At 45.6% G+C, this 21,006-nt stretch overlaps 1 protein-coding gene across 4 annotated transcripts in view; it reads right to left on the bottom strand.

Annotated features, from left to right (window-relative positions):
• Positions 1-3,905: 3,905 nt before the first annotated feature.
• The window catches only part of LOC115200545 (myosin-10-like), a 60,958-nt gene continuing 43,857 nt past the window's right edge, over positions 3,906-21,006 (bottom strand). For 2 of the 4 annotated variants that reach the window (XM_029763687.1, XM_029763697.1), the window contains 28 exons: positions 20,705-20,878; positions 20,437-20,610; positions 19,514-19,628; positions 18,864-18,926; positions 14,523-14,716; positions 13,424-13,545; positions 13,054-13,123; positions 12,661-12,821; positions 12,393-12,501; positions 12,100-12,231; positions 11,557-11,763; positions 11,267-11,404; positions 11,059-11,182; positions 10,795-10,966; positions 9,762-10,119; positions 9,062-9,268; positions 8,870-8,974; positions 8,127-8,279; positions 7,728-7,976; positions 7,355-7,567; positions 6,964-7,176; positions 6,675-6,836; positions 6,447-6,575; positions 6,100-6,312; positions 5,690-5,898; positions 5,319-5,427; positions 4,634-4,806; positions 3,906-4,487 (listed from right to left, as the gene is read on the bottom strand). In XM_029763687.1, the coding sequence (XP_029619547.1) occupies positions 4,331-4,487; positions 4,634-4,806; positions 5,319-5,427; positions 5,690-5,898; positions 6,100-6,312; positions 6,447-6,575; positions 6,675-6,836; positions 6,964-7,176; positions 7,355-7,567; positions 7,728-7,976; positions 8,127-8,279; positions 8,870-8,974; positions 9,062-9,268; positions 9,762-10,119; positions 10,795-10,966; positions 11,059-11,182; positions 11,267-11,404; positions 11,557-11,763; positions 12,100-12,231; positions 12,393-12,501; positions 12,661-12,821; positions 13,054-13,123; positions 13,424-13,545; positions 14,523-14,716; positions 18,864-18,926; positions 19,514-19,628; positions 20,437-20,610; positions 20,705-20,878 (4,605 nt within the window). In that variant the 3' untranslated portion in view covers positions 3,906-4,330. The remainder of the gene's footprint in view (positions 4,488-4,633; positions 4,807-5,318; positions 5,428-5,689; positions 5,899-6,099; positions 6,313-6,446; positions 6,576-6,674; positions 6,837-6,963; positions 7,177-7,354; positions 7,568-7,727; positions 7,977-8,126; positions 8,280-8,869; positions 8,975-9,061; positions 9,269-9,761; positions 10,120-10,794; positions 10,967-11,058; positions 11,183-11,266; positions 11,405-11,556; positions 11,764-12,099; positions 12,232-12,392; positions 12,502-12,660; positions 12,822-13,053; positions 13,124-13,423; positions 13,546-14,522; positions 14,717-18,863; positions 18,927-19,513; positions 19,629-20,436; positions 20,611-20,704; positions 20,879-21,006) is intronic. The other 2 variants (XM_029763707.1, XM_029763717.1) reach the window with 1 other exon arrangement.

The following is a 21,006-nucleotide window of genomic DNA, read 5'->3' as shown; positions in this document are numbered from 1 at the left end:
CCTAGTGCAATTCATTTTCCTTTACTGTACATGGTAGTTAATAACTGTACCTACAGTGCATTCAGAAAGTATTCAGACCCCTTGACTTTTTCCACATTTTGTTAAGTTACAGCCTTATTCTAAAATGGATTAAATTGTTTTTCTTCTCATCAATCTACCCCATAATGACAGCAAAAACAGGTTTTTAGAATTTTTTGCAAATTTATAAAGAAAACAAAAAGCTTAACTATCACATTTACATAAGTATTCAGACCCTTTACTCAGTACTTTGTTGAAGCACCTTTGGCAGCGATTACACCCTCGAGTCTTCTTGGGTATGACGCTACAAGCTTAGCACACCTGTATTTGGGGAGTTTCTCCCATTCTTCTCTGCAGATCCTCTCAAGCTCTGTCAGGTTGGATGGGGAGAATCGCTGCACAGCTATTTTCAGGTCTCCAGAGATGTTCAATCAGGTTAAAGTCTGGGCTCTGGCTGGGCCACTCAGAGACTTGTCCCCAAGCCACCCCTGCGTTGTCTTGGCTGTGTGCTTATGGCCGTTGTCATGTTGGAAGTTGACCCCTTCGCCCCAGTCTGAGATCCTGAACGCTCTGGAGTTGGTTTTCATCAAGCATCTCTCTGTACTTTGTGCCGTTCATCTTTCCCTCGATTCTGACAAGTCTCCCAGTCCCTGCTGCTGAAAAACATCCCCACAGCATGATGCTGCCACCACCATACTTCACCGTAGAAAGGGTGCCAGGTTTCCTCCAGATGAGACGCTTGGCATTCAGGCCAAGGAGTTCAATCTTGTTTCTCATGGTCTGAGAGTCTTTAGGTGGCTTTTGGCAAACTCCAAGCGTGCTGTCATATGCCTTTTGCTGAGAAGTGGCTTCCGTCTGGCCACTCTACCAGAAAGACCTGATTGGTGGAGTGCTGCAGAGATGGTTGTCCTTCTGGAGGGTTCTCCAATCTCCACAGAGGAACTCTGGAGCTCTGTCAGAGTGACCATCAGGTTCTTGTTCACCTCCCTGACCAAGGCCTTTCTCACCTGATTGCTCAGTTTGGCCAGGCAGCCAGCTCTAGGAGTCTTTGAGGTTCCAAACTTCTTCCATTTAGGAATGATGGAGGACAATTCCTTCGACCTCATGGCTTGGTTTTTGTTCTGACATGCACTGTCAACTGCGGGACCTTTATATAGACAGGTGTGCCTTTCCAAATCATGTACAATCATGTACAAGTATTTCTGTTTTTTATTTTGTATAAATTTGCTAGAATGTCTAAAAACCTGTCTTCACTTGTCATTATGGGGTATTGTGTGTAGATTGATGAGGATTTGTAATTGTTTTATCCTTTTTGAATAAGGCTGTAACGTAACAAAATGTGGAAAAAGTCAATGGGTGTGAATACGTTCCGAATGCACTGTATAAGAGGCAATCTCTATCATTCATTCATGTTGAGTAAAAAGTGGAAAAAGTTAATAATATTAAAACAATATAGTGTGTCTGTGCACAGTCTATCTACGCACTCCCTCAGGATTTGAATGTAACCACAAATACAATAAAGTAATGGAGCAATGAATGGCAATGTAACAGACCATACATCACAGATCAGTTTGGAAGACAGTCTTGACCCACAACTACTGTGGGAAAGACTAAGAGGACATCAACGTGTTGCACAAGAAATACAGAAGAAAAAAAATAATTTTCTATAATGGATATGTTTATTGGTCTTTTACAACAATAACAAAAAAAGGCTAGAAATACAAGAAATAAAAGGAAATGATGAATACCTGGCCCACTAATAGTCCACTAATAATAACAACCTTCAGGATGTTAAAGCTTTGAACCCAATGAAATCCTACTTTCTGCCTGGCAGACAGAAGGCTCCATAAATCATTCTGTTATAACACTGGTTCACACCAACACGATGGGATAGGTGCTTATGGTATAATATGACACTAAAGCTATGAAACTGGTTCAAACACTACACTTTTTTCCCCTCATGTCTTTATTGAGAAGTGTCAAAAGAAACAGAAACCTTTTCCCCCCAATTTGTTATGGTTTAAAATAATAATAAAGGCCTCAAATATGTAATTAGTCATTTACAAAATGGTAATTTATGTTTAACATTTAATAATCAAGGCATCAACAAGTGTGCATATTTAAATTGATCGATTGCTGTACCCTGAACCACTGAATTAAAACCAACGCTCTAACACTCAATAAAACACAAATTACCCTTCTGTAAATCATGCTAATATTATTCAGCCATTTGTAATGCATTGATATTAAGTTGACACGAGATGTCAAAGAAACCTTACGCATTTTGAGTTAAGCATTTTGTACATGGTACAGAAAACATAACTGAATAGGCAGAATTATACATAGCAATATTGTAGTATGTCTAGCACACATTTGGGCTGTCTTCCTAAAAAAAGGGCCTTTGCTCCAAGTCTGACAAACCTAATTTCACACATTATCGTACACCACTTAAAGTAGATTGATATGTCAAAAATAAAATGGTGGATTATTGGACAAGGTTATATTGATAAAGTTAATAGGGTATTTTGCTGGTCATTTTTATAGGGGAAATGCTGAGGCAACATGGCGTGGTACAATCTCATTTACTACAAACCTGCTACCAAATAGTTATTCACATAGTTATTTTATACTAAACTAAGTGGATTGCAGTATCTCTATGACAGTGGTGGTTTTGATGAAAACAATTCAGTGGGATCGTCATTTAGGCTACCATTTAAAAATAATTTGTGCTTTGTTTTACATATCCTGGTCCAATCCTGTACAATCATCAAAGACACATGTTTGTCTCAACCTTTAAGTCTTTACTGAAGACTTATCTCTTCAGTAGGTCCTATAATTAAGTATAGTCTGGCCCAGGAGTGTGAAGGAGAACGGAAAGGCTGGAGCAACGAACCGCCCTTGCTGTCTCTGCCTTGTCGGTTCCCCTCTTCCCACTGGGATTCTCTGCCTCTAACCCTTTTACAGGGGCTGAGTCACTGACTTACTGGTGTTCTTCCATGCCGTCCATGGGAGGGGTGCGTCACTTGAGTAGGTTGAGCCACTGACGTGGTCTTCCTGTCTGGGTTGGCGCCCCCCCCTTGGGTTGTGCCGTGGCGGAGATCTTTGTGGGCTATACTCGGCCTTGTCTTCGGACGGTAAGTTGGTGGTTGTAGATATCCCTCTAGTGGTGTGGGGGCTGTGCTTTGGCAAAGTGGGTGGGGTTATATCCTGCCTGTTTGGTCCTGTCCGGGGGTATCATCGGATGGGGCCACAGTGTCTTCTGATCCCTCCTGTCTCAGCCTCCAGTATTTATGCTGTAGTAGTTTATGTGTCGGGGGGCTAGGGTCAGTCTGTTACATCTGGAGTATTCTCTTGTCTTATCCGGTGTCCTGTGTGAATGTAAATATGCTCTCTCTAATTCTCTCTTTCTTTCTTTCTCTCGGAGGACTTGAGCCCTAGGACCATGCCTCAGGACTACCTGGCATGATGACTCCTTGCTGTCCCCAGTCCACCTGGCCATGCTGCTGCTCCAGTTTCAACTGTTCTGCCTGCGGCTACGGAACCCTGACCTGTTCACCGGACGTGCTTGTTGCACCCTCGACAATTACTATGATTATTATTATTTGACCATGCTGGTCATTTACGAACATTTTAACATCTTGACCATGTTCTGTTATAATATCCACCCGGCACAGCCAGAAGAGGACTGGCCACCCCTCATAGCCTGGTTCCTCTCTAGGTTTCTTCCTAGGTTTTTGGCCTTTCTCAGGAGTTTTTCCTAGGGAGTTTTTCCCAGCCACCGTGCTTCTTTCACATGCATTGCTTGCTGTTTGGGGTTTTAGGCTGGGTTTCTGTACAGCACTTTGAGATTTCAGCTGATGTACGAAGGGCTATATAAATAAATTTGATTTGATTTGATTTGATGTTTATACCGACTTGTGTGCAGTCGTCCACCTGTGTGCCAGTAAACCAACTGAAATGACAGTGGTTAAATTCTAGCTAAAGAGGCTGTTTGATTCTAATGGGTGTTCCAGGGAAGTAGCTTAACATAATTATTTGTTTTCCTGTTATTTGTTTTCGAGTGCTTATGCACACTCAGACTCCTATGCAATTTAAATGCACTTTTATCTGCAATTGATGTTAAAAACAAATCCAAGGCTTGATGTGCAGTATATTCATATGGAGGAGATAATGGATTTGCTTGGCCCTGCAGCTTGCCATAGAGGGGTAAGGCAGAGTAGTGGGGTCCACTGCTGGTGTCTAGGGTTAGGAGGAGAGGGGTAAGGGTTGTGGGGGCGGAGGCCATGCTGCGTGTGGGCTGGAGGGAGGGCTTCTACTCTGGTTGGGGAGCTGCTGGCGTCTCGTTGGCATTGGCGTCCGTGGGCTTGTTTTCCACCTCATCGTCGGATAGGAGGTCGAGCGATGTTCCCTCCACTTGCAGCTGACGCCTGCCTGAGCGGCTGGAGGAGAAACTGATGGGGCCTCCACGCCTGCAGGGGACAGACGGGGCCAGGAGAGGTGGAGAGGTATTAGTAACGAGGACCATCATTTTGGCCAATATACACAACAGCTTGTGTGAAAAATAGCATCTTAGAGTTTGTGTGTGTGTTTGTGTGTGTGGGGGGGCTCTAAATACCTGAGGCGGCTCTTGAGTGTGTTGACCTCACGGCTGAGACCCTCGCTGGCCTCAGTGGCATCGTCCAGCTCCCTCTGCAGCTTCCTGCGGTAGGCGTTGGCACGTGTGGCCTCCTCCTCAGCCTCCTCAAGCTGCCTCTTCAGCTGCTTCATGCGAGAGTTGGCCTTCTCCATCTGACTCAGCCAGGAGTCACAACAGACATCAACAATGATGAACAGTCAATACTAATACTTACAATACTCAGCAGTCCTGTGGTCCAAAGGTTACTGGAAAGAACCTTCTGTAGGAAAGACTCCAACTTCACACCTATCCAATCCTGTCCCACCTTTGCAAGTTGTACTGAATTGGATAGAATTCCTTCTTTAGCTGTGTACTATGCAGAATTCGCCTAATTTCGGTTTGTGTCAAAACAAGCAGTCATTGCGTAGAGAATCCATAAGCAAAAATCTATATATTTTCAGCTGTTGTACAAAACCGAAAGTAAAAGACGCAAAAACTAAACTTAAGAACGGGAAGCATAGAAATAGAGCACATAGAACAGATCTATCGCTTCTTAGACTTGTTTTCAATGAGAATTAAATATCTATAACTCACATTTCTATGTTAATTTGGTTAAGTCTCCCAAAAAGTTGCATATTGTTGCTTAATATCTGGGACGTCCAAACATCCATGACAAGCTCCTCACCTGTTCCTTGTACTGGTCGGAATGGCGGCGCTCGTCCTCCACCTGCATGCACACCTCCTTCAGCTTCTTCTCTGTCCGTCTCACAAGCTTATTGGCCGCTGCTCGCTCCCTGAGAGGACAGAGGAATGAGGTCATAGGACAGTTAGAGCACCACAGGAACCGCACTGTAACAAAGGCTGTCAGTCATAGATCTTCAAGTACATCTCTTAAGATTGCTTTTGACTCATTACATTGATCACATTAACATTTAGATCACATTCAAGAACCTCTCTTCCAACGGGCTGAGCTTGTTCTAAAGCCCTCATGGTCTCCTATTTCACCCTGTCTAATAATGTTTGGAGTTGTTATAAGAGAGTTGCTGTGTTTCTCACTTAGCCTCCTGCTCCAGCTGCTCCTCCAGCTGCAGTATCTTGGCCTCCAGGGCGGTGATGGAGGCCTTGAAACGGCTCTTCACAGAGCCCTCCAGCTCGCCCAGCTTGGCCCGCAAGTCCTTGTTCTGCCTCTCCAGCTGCTGGCGCGCATTCTCACTCTTCTGGGCCATGCCGCGCTCTGCCACAAGCTCCAGGGTCAGGGTGTCCACCTGCGGGAGGAGAGGGGGAAGAGAGAGGTGGAGAGAGGAAAACAGGGAATGAAAGAGAGAGGGGAAAATAAGAGAGAGATAAGAGTACTTTTTAATGGTAGGTGCTGAATAATGGATTGTTCCCTAAAAGTCAGAAGAACAAGGGTAATATGATTACAATGATCAAGTCTCCACCTGAAAAGGTTTCCTCCTGGCTCATACCTGCATGGTGGTCTTGCGGAAGCGGTCATTGAGCAGCTCCATGTTGCCCTGTTCCTCCTCTAGTTCCTCCTCCAGCTGAGCAATGCGAGCCTCCAGCCTCCTTTTCTCATCCATCAAGGCAGACTTGCCCGAGGTGCTGTTGGAGATCTCGTCCGCTAGCTCATCCCGTTCCTGCTCTGCGTGGCGCCGCGCCCTCTCTGACGCTGCCAGGTCCTACAGGGCAGAGGTCACACAGAGGTCAAACACAGGTCACCATTTCTCACAGTAAGACGAGCCAGTCTAGACTACAGGAAACAGCAGACCAAAACACAGAGTTATGACAGGAGCAATACTACAGCCCACTGTACCTCATGCAGCTGGAGAACCTCGGCCTCCAGGCTCTTCAGCTTCTTCTCGTTCTCCTTGGATTGGGAGAATATCTCGTCCCGAGAGGCCCGGGCGTCCTCCAACTCCCTCTGGTAGTCTTTCATCTGGGACTGAGGGAGAAAGTGTCGATAGATCGAATCCCATTATTGACCCAAATAATACATGTTTTATTTGTCTTGCCTGTTCTACAGACGGTGTGAGTTTATTACCTGCAATTTGCGTAGCTGCTTGATGGCCTCGTCACGGGCCTTGTTGGCGCCTTCTATCTGTCCCATCATGTCCATCAGGTCCATCTCCAGCTTCTTCTTAGCAGCCACGGCCAGGGCTCTCTGCTTCCTCTCATCCTCCAGCTCTGCCTCCATCTCACGCACCTGAGGAGACCAGGTCAGAGGAGGGGAAGGGGGTGATGTACATTCTCTGAGTGTATGACAACATATTGTTCCTGGAATTTTTTCACACAATTCTTGTTTGTATGGAAGGGATGTGTACTCTATGCACCTGTTTGACAAGCGCCCTTTTCTTCTCGTCGTTCTGGTCGTCTCGCCCCTGCAGGTCTCTCTCGTACTGGGCCTTCATGGCCTGCATGTTGACCTCCAGACGCAGCTTGGCGTCCTCCGTGGCCTGCAGCTCGTCCTCCAGCTCCTCCAGCTGAGTCCTCATCTCCTCCAGCTGCTGATCCAGAGTCCTCTTGGACTTCTCCAACTCATGGACCTGGACGGTGGTAGAGAAGATACTTTGCGGTGATGCTATTTGGAATGAACTGGCTTTTAAAGTTTAGGTTTAACCTAGTTTATTTCTGTAGGATGCAGAGCAGTCCATCTGAAAACAACAGATGCAAACCATTCTGCCCTCAGCTGAACAAAACACTGGTATTCAGTGCAACACTCACGTTCTTGCCCACGTCGTCCTTGGAGCTCATCAGGTCCTCCATCTCACTCCTCAGCTGCTTGTTGAGTCTCTCAAACTCCTCCTTGGCCTCCAGAGCCTCATCCAGAGCCCGGGCCAGAGACAGGGACTTGGTCTCCTTCTCCCTGGCCTCCGCCTCAGCCTTGTCCCTCTCCTCAGCGTAGCGTGCAGAGATGTTCTTCTCCTCAGCCAGCAGCTACAACACAGGGTAAAAACTGACTTAGAGGGAAAATGTCCACCATCTATCTACACAACGCCATTCCATACTGTGCTCTAAGACCAAGCCAATTTAGCTACCATTATGGATTATCCATAATTATCATCCATTATGGTTGGCTTAGAGTGATCAGTCAAACCTGGTCAAACTTCTTCTGCTTCTTCTCCAGGTTGGAGACAATGGTTCTCTGGTGGTCCAGATCCACCATGAGGTCGTCCAGCTCCTGCTGCAGGCGGGTCTTGGTCTTCTCCATCTTCTCAAAGGCGATGCCCTTCTCCTCCAGCCTCAGTGTGGCCAGCTCCATGTCCTTCTGCAGCTTCCTCTTCACCTCCTCCAGACCCTCCACCATCCCCACGTCATCCTCCAGCTTCTTCTTGGTCTCAACCAGCTACACATACATAAAGTTTATAATGATATGATGCTCACTGAAGGATGGCTACAGTAGGTGGTAGCTTGTTATGGTGATATCAGCTGTGTTGCAGTTAATGTGTAATATTATTTGAGTAGATACATTTAAGCTGTAAGGCGCTGTGCTGACCTGGGCCTGCAGTGTGCACAGCTGTTTCTCCAGGTTTCTGCGCGCCACCTCATCCTCCTCCTGCTGCTCCTGCAGGGTGCTCTTCTCCTCCTCAAGCTGGCGGATATGACTGCTCATGTTCAGCTTCTGACGCGTCTCTTCCTGGAGAAGCTCCTACACACACAGACAGACACACACAGAGAGAGAGACACAGACACCATCCCATATCCCAAAGATGAGACATTGACATGGAAACAGAATGCCACCTCCTCTTAATGTAAAAGGCCCAATACAGCCATTTTTATATCAAATCATTTCTAGGTAACAATTAAGTACTTTATTTTAATAGATTTCCATTAAAATGGGCAAAAATAGCTTTTAGCAAAAAACTATTTTTCAAGCTAAATTTTGCTAGGACTGTCTGGGAGTGGAGAGGGGAAAACTGAAAACTAGCTGCTATTGGCAGATAGGTTTGGATCTCTCTTTGTTATTAGTCTATTAATCAGTTTACCACATGGCGATGTCACTATGGAAAGCCGAAACTCCCACGCATGCAAACCTGCTGATTAGAAGGACTTGCTGGTTGAAATACAATTTATGCAACTATCAGGAAATAACACTGATCAAATTTGTTCAGTGTTAGTTTTATCAGCTGTTGTACAATATGATATAAAAAACAGGAAAACAAGATTTTGTCTGCAATGGGCCTTTAAGATACACATGATGTGTTCCTCTCCAATGAGAGGTTGTCCAGTCTAGCTCACCTGTGTGTCCTGCAAAGCGCTCTCCAGGACAGCGGTGTCTTTAACCAGCTTGATTCCCTTCCTCTCTGCATCTTCCAGCAGAGCAGACACACTATCCAGCTCCGTCTGCACACACAGCAAACAGCACAGTTGAGAGACCATCACCAGCCGAGGTTAGCGTGTGTGTGTGTGCTGCAAATGGCCCTCTCTCACCTGTAGTTTGTGGGAGCGGTCGGCCAGCTCTCCCTTGCCCTTCTCTCCCTCTGTGACCCGGGCCATGAACTCCTGGAGCTGGGCCTCTAGCTTCTTCTTCTTGTGTTCTGACTCAGTCTTGGCCTGCTGCAGCCCCTTTACCTCACTGACCAGCTCCTTGTTGGCACTCTCTGTGCTCTGCTTGTTCTTCTCCAGGTTGACCTTGAACTGGACACAGACCAAGAGATATTACAATAGGAATCATGCTCAGACAACACAAAACATTTAAAACAATTTAAACTGAGCCATGTTGGTTTAAAAAGCTGACTCTTCCAAATAGAAAATTGGGGTTTTGAAGCCTAGACCAAAGCTCTTGTGGTAGCGTGGGAGCTTCTCCTTGGCCTCCTTGCCACCTTCACCAACCAGAACACGCTTCTTTTTCTGGAAGATGGTTGGCTGCTTCTGATAAGCCCTCTCGGTTTGTGCATCCTCCATCTTTGCCAGCCAAATCGTAAAGAGAACTAAGCAGGCGTGCGACGGACCGAAGTCAGAAAGGTCAGGATATGACGTTTAGAAAGGGCAAGGCAGAAGCGGAACCTTGGATTACGTTTGTGAAAAAAAAAACATTTAAAACAGAGGAAGTACTACCTCAACTACCTCATCCAAGTGAAACATTTTCTCTGACTAAACATGACCATGCGGTTGTTGTGAAGCTACCCACCCTTTTGGCCTGCTCTAGCTGCTCGGACAGCTCCTCCAGGGCCGTGGAGTGTCTCTGTCTCATCTCCTGGATCTGGGCCTCGTGGTTCTTGGCCTCCTCGTCGATGGCCTTCTTCAGCTCCGTCACCTCCTGCTCACGCTTGGTCCTGAGCTCCTGCTGGGCTGCGGTGGTGTCCAGGGTGTCCTCCAGCTCAGTCTTTAAGGCCTCCAGCTCCTCACTCAGATCTCTCTTGAGCTTCTCAGCCTTGTTCCTGGAGACCTTCTCTGATTCCAGGTCTTCCTGCAGCTCTACCAAATGGGCCTGTAGCTCCCGTACCTGCTTCAGGGCGTTGTTCTTCTGTGTCACCTCCTCGTCTCCCCTGACACACACACACATTTTAAATTCTTAATTAGGATGCAAAATAAAGCATTGTCGTACAAGTACAAAGAACCCCAAATAGTCATAGGCCTATGCTTGGACAGTTGAACTAAGTTGCTATGCATATATTTTCCACTGGGTGGCAGTATCAGACAATATATCCTGAAATAAACACAGATACCTTGTTTCTGTCACTACCTTTGAGTGTGTGAGTTGGTCCTGAAAGAGCGGAGTGTTTTTAATGGCCAGTGATCAACACAGACTAGACGTGGGGCCAACATTTACACATTCCAACCCAGTGAGATCTGCTGAATAAATAGCTGCTGGGTGGTCTGGTCAGCACCGTATCATGACGAGAGGGCATAAAAATGGTAAACGCTCATAGGGTTTTAATAGTCAGATTACAAGATTACCGGTGCAAATCTGGCCAACTGTAGACCTACCATTGTTAAATATGGCATATAAAAGACAGGTGTTGAGACAATTAAAATAGAAGGGAATTTGATGATGGAGCTATACAGCTATGTGATAATTACTTCAGTCTAAAACAGTCAAAGAATCAGACTTCCCTCGCAGTCAAACACCTTCCAATGGCAAAAGACTGCTGAACTACATCTCCAGGTGGCTTCCATCCAGCTATGGTCTCACTCACTCACTCACTCACTCACTCACTCACCTGGCCTGTATAGCCTGCAGCTCCTCCTCCTTCTTGGCCAGCTGCACCTTGAGCTCCTCTATCTGGGCCTGCAGCTCAGCTATCTGGTCCTGCAGGTCTGTGGTCTCTCCATCCAGCTTCCTCTTGGCCTTCTCCAGCTCCTGACGAGTCTTCTCCTCCTTCTTCAAACGCTCTGAAGGGAGAAGGGAAGGAGATGGATGGTGTTAAAGTGTCTGGACTCACTACCTATAACTAGTGAGACCTTATAGGTAAAAGGACACCTACCTTCCAGGTCCACCATCATCACCTCCTGCTTGTTCTTTGTCTTGCCCAGGTTCTTGGCCTTCTCCTCCTCCTCAGTCAGCTGGGACATCATCTCATTCACACGGTCATCCAGGAGCTTCTTCTCCTGAAGGGGGAAAGAGGAGTCAGGTTGTTTATAATAATAGTAAAGTCCAGCAGCATAATGTTAGTAAGGTCCATCTCCACTCACCTTTAGGAACTTGGAGTTCTGGTCCTCCAGGAGCAAGATGTCCTCCTCAAATTTCTTCATCTTGGCCTCGGCTGTCACCTTTTCCAGCTGCAGCTTCTGCCTGGCAGCCTCCTCCTCATCCAACTGCTCCTCCAGGTCCTGGAAGAACAAATCACAGCATTTAAGAAGGTAACTGGTAGCAATGTTTTGGGTCCACAGAAAATATATTTTCTGTCATAAAACACGTGCAACCACTTCCATGTTCAATCTTCTCAAGCTTCCACTCTGCAGTCTCCATGTCTCATCAGTACCTGGATGTGAGACTGCATCTTCTTCTTCTCACTTTGCAGGCCCTGGGTCCTCTCCTCCTCCTCCTCCACTCTAGACTCCAGGTCATGAAGGATCTCCTCCAGCTCCTGCTTCTTAGCGGCCAGACGGGCTCTCATCTCCTCAGCCTCGGCAAACAGCTCCGTCTCAGCCTGCAGCTGCTCTGCTAGGATGTTCTTCTCCTCAATCAGCTACACCATGCAAACATGGGCATAATGGACTGAATGGTACAATGCAAAATTGAAGTTCATAAAGGGATGATCCTTAGGGTCTACACTCTTAGAAAAATGTATTCCAAAAGGTAGGTAAAACCCTTTTTGGTTTCAGGTAGAACTCTTTTGGGTTCCAGGTAGAACCCTCTGTGGAAAGGGTTCTACATGGAACTCAAAAGGGTTCTACCTGGAACCAAAAAGGGTTATTCAAAGGGTTCTCCTATGGGAACAGCCAAATAACCATTTTACGTTCCAGATAGCACCTTGTTTTCTAAGAGTGTAGTCTGCTATAGTTGGTGTGGACTGGACACTGACCTGTGAGTGCTTTCTCTCCATCTCCACCAGTTCTCCCTCCACCTTGGTCTGCTTCTCCTTCACCTTGACAAGCTCATCGTCCTTGGCCTGCATCTCCTCCTCCTGCCTGGTCACCTGCAGCAGGGGCTTGACCTGGGGGACAGAACACAGACCTGGGGTCAGCCACTGTTCAAAAGTAGATGACTAGGAGCCTTATCATATAGCTATATAGAGAGACTCGACAATGCTGGTGTTACAAAGACAGATTAGCCATATACAGTAGATATAGTGTACTGTAATGGAGACATGCCCACCTTGGTAAAGAGTCTCCACCACTGCCAATGCTTCAGCTTAAGGTAGGCAGAACAGTTCCTCTGAAGCACCTTCAGACAATTCAGTTGCTGCTGCTTCTTAGCAAACGCCCTATCAGGAGAGAGAGGGGAGACACGTGGTCAGACATACTGACCAAGAAGGTCAAAGGCAACATATATCTGTGGCATCTTTCTGTCCTAAGAAGTGTTGTAGTGGTCACGAAAGGAAGGAATTGAGGAAAGGTAAGGCCATTACATATAGAGAACTCACTTGCGGGCCAGGTATCCCCGGCAGACAGACTGGAAGTAGATGATGATGTCAGTGATCTTCAGGTCTCTCTCCTCCTCCAGGTGGGCCAAGACTCCAGCCCTGAAGAAGATCTTACTCTGACCAATCCTGAACAGGTTAGGATCCAACTCCAAGGCTCGGATCTGGAGTGAAAATGGGTCATAGATTTAAATCCAGGGAAGGAAGGCCAAATCATAATAAACAGTGTCATTTAAGTGATGCCCTATAAATACTAAGGAAAGATCATGTCATGGGTGTTTATGAAGTCGATATACATTTAACATGCTTACCGTGCTCTAGCTTGTAAAAGGACAAAGAGCCTCTCCCAAGTATTCAATGTGCTAAACAGTAAAATAGTGACACACAAATCCTCACCATTCTCTCACAGGCTTGCTTGCCATCCATGAAGCCCTTGGGGATGGCGTTGGGGGTGAGGATCTCATACCTGGCAACAGAGTGGACATGAGTGTGTAAAGGCCCTGGGGTCATTACACCACACCTCCATGTTGACTAGGACCAGGGTGTGAGGACAGACGTGAGAGGCCTCAGATCTTACAGAAGCCTCACTGTTCAGAAATAGAACAGCTCCATGAAATAATCAAAGCACAACACCTAGGGCAATGGGAAACCAATGCCACTTTGTCCTCTATAATATATCTCTCAAATAAGTAAACACAGGAACTTATCAATTGGGTTGAAATACATAAATAGTCCGTATAAGGTGCGTGTACAATGAGTACAGTACCTCTGTCTGAACTCCTGGAAGATGATACGGTTGGGGAAGCCCTGTCTGCAGATACGGATCCCCTCCAGAACACCATTACACCTCAGCTGGTCCAGAACCAGGTGGGGGTCGAGCTTACCAGCCTGTAGGGAGGGAGGGGCATTGAAGTGAGAGGTTAGGGAGAGGTACAGTACAGTCAGTACCAAACTTCATGCAAAGAAGATTATTCTAAACCAATAACTAAATGCTGTTACTGTTCATTCAGCTTTTAAAATTTAATCCAGAAAATGTTTTATAGGGAAACTATGTTACTTCAAATATATTTGTGTAATATTATGCAAAATGACATTCTACAATTAGGATTGCATAGGGACTAGATTAACTACTTGAACACATTCACACCAAAACAACCAGTGTCTATATCCTCTTCACCATCCATTTATGACAGCCATTTGTGGATGCGCTGCAGAAACAAGCGTGTCTAGTCTAAATCCCCTGGAATACATTAGGGAACACTTACCACACAGCCCATAACTCTCCACTCTGCTATTGTTTCATTTCCAGCCTTCCATCTGAGCTGTTGTTTATGGAGGCAGAGGGCCCACTGAGGGCTGGTTGCAGAGTGTGTCTCCAGGGGTTCTGGTGGGTGGTGTGGGGGCTGTAGTCTGGGCTACAGTGGTTCTGGTGGGTGGTGTGGGGGCTGTAGTCTGGGCTACAGTGGTTCTGGTGGGTGGTGGAGGGGCTGTAGTCTGGGCTACCGTGGTTCTGGTGGGTGGTGGAGGGGCTGTAGTCTGGGCTACCGTGGTTCTGGTGGGTGGTGGAGGGGCTGTAGTCTGGGCTACCGTGGTTCTGGTGGGTGGTGTGGGGGCTGTAGTCTGGGCTACAGTGGTTCTGGTGGGTGGTGTGGGGGCTGTAGTCTGGGCTATAGGGGTTCTGGTGGGTGGTGGAGGGGCTGTAGTCTGGGCTATAGGGGTTCTGGTGGGTGGTGGAGGGGCTGTAGTCTGGGCTATAGGGGTTCTGGTGGGTGGTGGAGGGGCTGTAGTCTGGGATACAGTGGGCAGAGGGGGGAGGGACTGGTGGTCAGTGAAAGGGGGAGGTTAGTGTGCTGCTCATTGCTCACCCTCTTCTCGTGGTTGGGGATGATGCAGCGGACAAAGTTGGGGTTGGTGTTCCTCAGAGTGGCCATGAGCTTGGTGAGAGACTCCTTGTAGAGCTGGCCCACCGTACGGAACATGCCCTTCTTGGTCTTATAGGCTGCGCCGAAGGCCGTCTCGTTCATCCCTGCTACCTGGTCCAGACCCACGATACGGTCCACTGACAGAAGAAAGAGGGACAGGAGACAAGGGTAGAGTTAGATGGGTAGACGCTGGTAGAGGGGTGACTGGTGCGTGAACTAAACATATATACTGTATAATCAAGCAGCAAAGGACTAGAGACATGACCAGGACAGATGAGGGCTTCTAAGCGTAACATGTAAACAACATGACTGACAGCCAGAGTGGGTGGGATGGGCGGTTGGCCCTAGCATGACTTCATGTTCATTAAAAGCAGACAAAGGAAACAAGACTGAACCAAGCTATTGCAAAAACTAATCCAACTAAACTCAAAACATGTTCATAATACAGCTGTTTTTCCAAGAACAGCACAGCCATTGTATTTGACCTTTCCACCCCCACCGTTACATAAACCGCAGTCAATTGGTTTTATTTGAATGTAAATAGACTAGCTAGATCAGTGGTTGTTCTTGCCATGGAATACAGAGAAAAACGATCAACAATACCATCTTGTTTGCATATTCAGATAGCATCAATATATGAGGCAATGTTCTTTGCAGAGATCAAGGGGAACTGAAGGGAAGAGACGTTACTATTCAATGTGGTGTGTGGCAGCCTACCTTCCTTTAGAGACCAGTTGGCTGTCTCCATTTAGGACAGACAAAACAACCTCCAGGATAAAAAGGCATTCCTCAGAGTATTACTAATATAGTGCCTTTGGAAAGTATTCAGACCCCTTGACTTTCTTTACAGCCTTATTCTAAAATGTATTACATCGTTTTTTCCCCCTCATCAATCTACACACAATACCCCATAATAACAAAGCAAAAACAGGTGGTGTTTAGTAATGTTTGCTCATTTATAAAAAATTAAAAACTGAAATATCACATTTACATAAGTATTCAGACCCTTTACTCAGTACTTTGTTGAAGCACCTTTGGCAGCAATTACAGCATCGAGTCTTCTTGGGTATGACGCTAGAAGCTTGGCACACCTGTATTTGTGGAGTTTCTCACATTCTTCTATGCAGATCCTCCCAAGCTCTGTCAGGTTGGATGGGGAGCGTTGCTGCACAGCTATTTTCAGATCTCTCCAGAGATGTTAGATCGGATTCAAGACCGGGCTCTGGCTGGGCCACTCAAGGACATTCAGAGACCTGTCCCGAAGCCACTCCTGCGTTGTCTTGGCTTTGTGCTTAGGGTCGTTGTCCTGTTGGAAGGTGAACCTTTGCCCCAGTCTGAAGTCCTGAGCGCTCTGGAGCAGGTTTTCATTAAGGATCGCTCTGTACTTTGTGCCGTTCATCTTTGCCTCGATCCTTCCACTGAAAAACATCCACACAGCATGATGTTGCCACCACCATGCTTCACCGTAGGGGGGTGCCAGGTTTCCTCCAGATATGACGCTTGGCATTCAGGTCAAAGAGATGAATCTTGGTTACATCAGACCAGAGAATCTTTTTTCTCATTGTCTGAGAGTCTTTAGGTGGCTTTTGGCAAACTCCAAGCGGCCTGTCATGTGCCTTATACTGAGGAGTGGCTTCCGTCTGCCACTCTACCATAAAGGCCTGATTGGTGGAGTGCTGCAGAGATGGTTGTCCTTCTGGAAGGTTCTCCCATATCCACAGAGGTACTCTGGATCTCTGTCAGAGTGACCATTGGGTTCTTGGTTACCCCCCTTACCAAGGCGCTCTCCCACCGATTGCTCAGTTTGGCCAGGCAGCCAGCTCTAGGAAGAGTCTTGGTGGTTACAAACTTCTTCCATTTAAGAATGATGGAGGCCACTGTGTTCTTGGGGACCTTCAATGCTGCAGAACTTTTTTGGTAACCTTCACCAGATCTGTGTCTCGACACAATCCTGTCTCGGAGCTCTACATATAATTCCTTCGACCTCATGGCTTGGTTTTTGCTCTGAGATGCAATGTCATTTGTGGGACCTTATATAGACAGGTGTGTTCCTTTCCAAATCATGTCCAATCAATTGAACTTACCACAGGTGGACTCCAATCAAGTTGTAGAAACATCTCAAAGATGATCAATGGAAACAGGATGCACCTGAGATCAATTTCGAGTCTCTTAGCAAAGGGTCTGAAAAAAATGTATTTCTGTTTTCTATTTTTAATAAATATTTTAAAAAACTGTTTTTGCTTTGTCATTATGGGGTATTGTGTGTAGATTGCTGAGATTTAAAAATATGTAATACATTTTAGAATAAGGGTTGAAGTCAAGGGGTCTGAATACTTTCCGAAGGCACTGTATAGTTAAGAAGCGATATCATTTTCAAAACAAGAACTAGATGGAAATGGAACACCTACTGGGTGTATCAATGTTATTAAATGACACAATCTAATGCATCTGATTTAACAAAAACATAAAAGGAGAAATACTGATACCAAAGGATGTGTTAATTATCATACACAAGAGCAAACACATTGGGGGATAAATGACTTTCCGTATTCAGAGAGAAGGATATGTCACAAAGAGCACAACAAAACCCAAAAGTAATATATCTTTCATCCACCAATTCCAATTATGAACACACGTAATTGCCATCTCTCCTTCCATGAGGTACACAGCCGAGCTGAAATTGACCTGTTTGGTGAACGAGGGTGAACATATACAGACAGTGCTGCAATGGGCTATGAACCAGAGCTATACTACTGAATCTATATAATGTACTGAATTATCTTTCAGAAATCCTCTGTTGGAGTCTGTCAGTATTTCCCTTGGCAGGGACGCATCATGCCTCTTTGATGTGATTTTAGAGGCTTATTAGGAAACCATGGTTTCACAGTGTAGTCGGCTGTCCTTAAATGTGGCATGGTAAGCTTCATTGGCATGGTAAGCTTCATTAGCATGGTAAGCTTAATTGGCATGGTAAGCTTCATTGGCATGGTAAGCTTCATCAGCATGGTAAGCTTCATTAGCATGGTAAGCTTCATTGGCATGGTAAGCTTCATTGGCATGGTAAGCTTCATTGGCATGGTAAGCTTCATTAGCATGGTAAGCTTCATTGGCATGGTAAGCTTCATTGGCATGGTAAGCTTCATTGGCATGGTAAGCTTCATTAGCATGGTAAGCTTCATTGGCATGGTAAGCTTCATTGGCATGGTAAGCTTCATTGGCATGGTAAGCTTCATTGGCATGGTAAGCTTCATTGGCATGGTAAGCTTCATTAGCATGGTAAGCTTCATTGGCCTTACTATGAAAGGATCTGGACATATGCATACACATTCTTCATAGATGGTGCAAAGGATAAAGTCATCAGATGAAAAGAGCCATGATCCGTTTGGAGAACCAGAACCAGGCTTCTAACCATATGGCAATGGTCAAGACTGACAACTGATTGGAACAGGAACAGTGTTGAATCATTACAACTCTTTGAATCATATTCTCCCCTTAACTCTCTTAGTGACTGCTCTGATTTACTTCAATAACTAAGGGTGACAGAAGTTTAAGGAGTGTGTGCGAAGGTTAAGTGACACTGACTGATTAATCTTTTCTCCTTCAATCATTGTCATTCCACATCAGCTTCACCGATATCTACAGGGTGATATTTTAGCAAAGCTTCATTTCACAATCTATCTTTTTAAATAAAATACTATGGAAAGCAGATCAGTGATCTGGCATGCAGGTTAATGTTGCTAAAAAATCTACCCTCAAAAAACAGGCTTAGCCCATGCCAAAGGGATTATGAATTCCAGCAAAGTCAGTGTGATCTGTAGCTAAACTATCCTGAGAAAGAGGTGGTGGAGGAAGTCGGTCTCTATCCATCACTCTCCAGTCAGCTCCAAGCCTTACTGACGTCACTTTACAGGTGAGTGTTGAACACATTAAACAGCCATGGCCCTGGCAATGTCCAGGCTTTTCCTCATACATTTACCCCACACCGGCAGATGTCTCCATGCTAGTATTCTTCATGGTCCTACCTACGATGGCTCTACCAAACAAATTATATCAATCCTGGTGCTTCCTTGTGCAGGTATCTCAAATAAACAATCTGAGCTGAGATTTGACTGAGACAGAATGGCACCAGACAAACCAGCATCGCTGAAAGGTACTGTCTTGGTTAGCAACAGTGCATTACGGGTCATGCAAAGCCTAGAGGCGGTGGGTGCATCTAAGGGTGCAGAGTGCAGCCGTGAGCGAGCAGGAAGAACCCTACAGAGCAGCAGCAACATGTGCATTCACCTGGAGGCTCAAGGAGACCAGAGGCCTTGTCATAGAAAGAGGCTCTCTGAAAGGTCTGAATGTCTATAGCTCAGAAACAGAGAGAGGGGAGGATGTGAGGGACAATTAAGCTTTACATAAACATCCATGCAGATACAGATTTATTGTTATTATGTTACCGCATACACACTCACACAAACAATGATTAGCTGTGTACATTGTAAAGGACAGAGACATATTGCTTTTACTGGTCTAGTAGAATATTCCATGCACAAAAACAAAGCAATTCAGTCCTTTCCTTTCTATTAGTTGTTTCTGTATACATTGTAGATGTCCAATGACTCATAATGAAACTCAATCGCTTTTTAAAACAAGTAGATGTGCCAAATGGGAAAATAAAAGGCGGGAGGAGATTTACGAGCGGATATTTCAGGTTACCTCACAAACGCACAATGTTTTGGCTGACAATACTCATCACAGAGAAGCAAGCAGTTGAATATGAACCAGACAAGAAGTCTAATGGATGAGAGCGTGTATAAATACTCCCACCATAGCCACTGTCCTAAGTTCCAGGTTTTAAGGGGATTCTTCAATACTGTCACTGAACAACCAAGACTCAAACAAAGTGACAACTACATGGTCCAAACAGGAAGAGAGTGTGGGGGACTCACCGTCCTTCCAGAGCTCAGCCACAAACTTGTCAGTGGACTGGTTGAGCAGCGTGGCCACGTTGTCGTTCAGAGGGTCCATGTTCTTCATCAGCCACTCGTCAGCCTTGTAGTCCACCTGAGGAGAGACAGACAGACTTAAGCTAAACAGGCTATATGTACCAGTACATAGTGTTAAATAGCTTCCTTTTATCTTGTCTCATTGATTTTCATGTCTGATCAAATTAAATAGATACCTGGTCAAGAGAAAATGAGTTTATGCACTGGAAACAAAACCTTTTTATTAAGTCTTAACATGTGTGAAGACTACTGGTGCTGTGACCAGAACAAAATGTACATCTGAACTTTGTGTGACAAATTTAATTAGAAAATGGATGAAGATGATATAAACTTTATTTCATATGGAGTCTGGCCTGGAATGTACACAGGCCCTCTGCAGATGGGAGACCACACTGAGGTGAAAGTTCAAAAGTCCTTGATTACGTAACAGTGTAAAATCGGTCTCACACCAACATGAACCAGATGTGGAGATTGGGAGCACAACTGGGCTTTTGTGCTAAGGCAATTACCTGTTAACTAGAGCTTTAGTGGAGACATGTCTGCTGCCTCAAAGGCAGCACTTTAACATTGACTGGTTACAACGTCATTCAGAAAGAAAACATGTTTCTCAAGAAATTATGGAGCTGAACAATAATTCTAATTTCAAAAACACTGCTTCATCTTTCCAACACTCCAACCCCTAACCAGGAAAAGCAACAAAAATGTCAATGGCAAATCAGTTTCTTCAAATGAATGAGGGCCTCACCAGAAAAAGGGAGCTCATATGGCAGAAATACCTTGTTTTCACCAATCAATGATACGATATGAGAGTACGAGCTGAGGAAGTCATTTCAGTGTATTGAGACCCAGGCTCTGCGTGGACGTACCCTGCCAGCGTAGTGAATGATGCAGAAATCGGCTTTGTCCTTCAGCTGCCGGGGTTTCTGGAACTTGGGGTGGGTGCCCTGCTCCTGGAGCACCTTGTCTACAAATGTCTTATCAGTGGCCTTGGGGAACCAGCACTCCTCATCCAACAGGGCCAGAACTCCTGGAGGGTTGGTCTGCAGACAAAGAGAAAGGAGAAGAATCTGATGAAGTTCCTCAGACATAATCTTGAGTAAAATACACCTATATGTGTAAAGATGAAAAGCTGACCGGTCTCTCAATGAGGTCGATGCAGGGCTGCAGGTCCAGGCCGAAGTCGATGAAGCTCCACTCGATGCCCTCCCTCTGGTACTCCTCCTGCTCCAGGATGAACATGGTGTGGTTGAACAGCTGCTGCAGCTTCTCGTTGGTGTAGTTGATGCACATCTGCTCAAATGAGTTCAGCTAGAGGAGGGATATGGGGAGAGAAAGAGATGTGAGAGATGAGTATTACAGATCAATAAGACAAGACAGTCCCTCTTGGACATGATTATATGTCTTCAACAAGAGATTAATGATCTTGAAAATAAGTT

The sequence above is a fragment of the Salmo trutta genome, chromosome 1 (assembly GCF_901001165.1).
Source record: "Salmo trutta chromosome 1, fSalTru1.1, whole genome shotgun sequence".
NCBI classification, from domain to species: domain Eukaryota; kingdom Metazoa; phylum Chordata; class Actinopteri; order Salmoniformes; family Salmonidae; genus Salmo; species Salmo trutta.
Note: the sequence above shows the minus strand (reverse complement) of the source record. Positions and strands in the feature narration are given on the sequence as shown.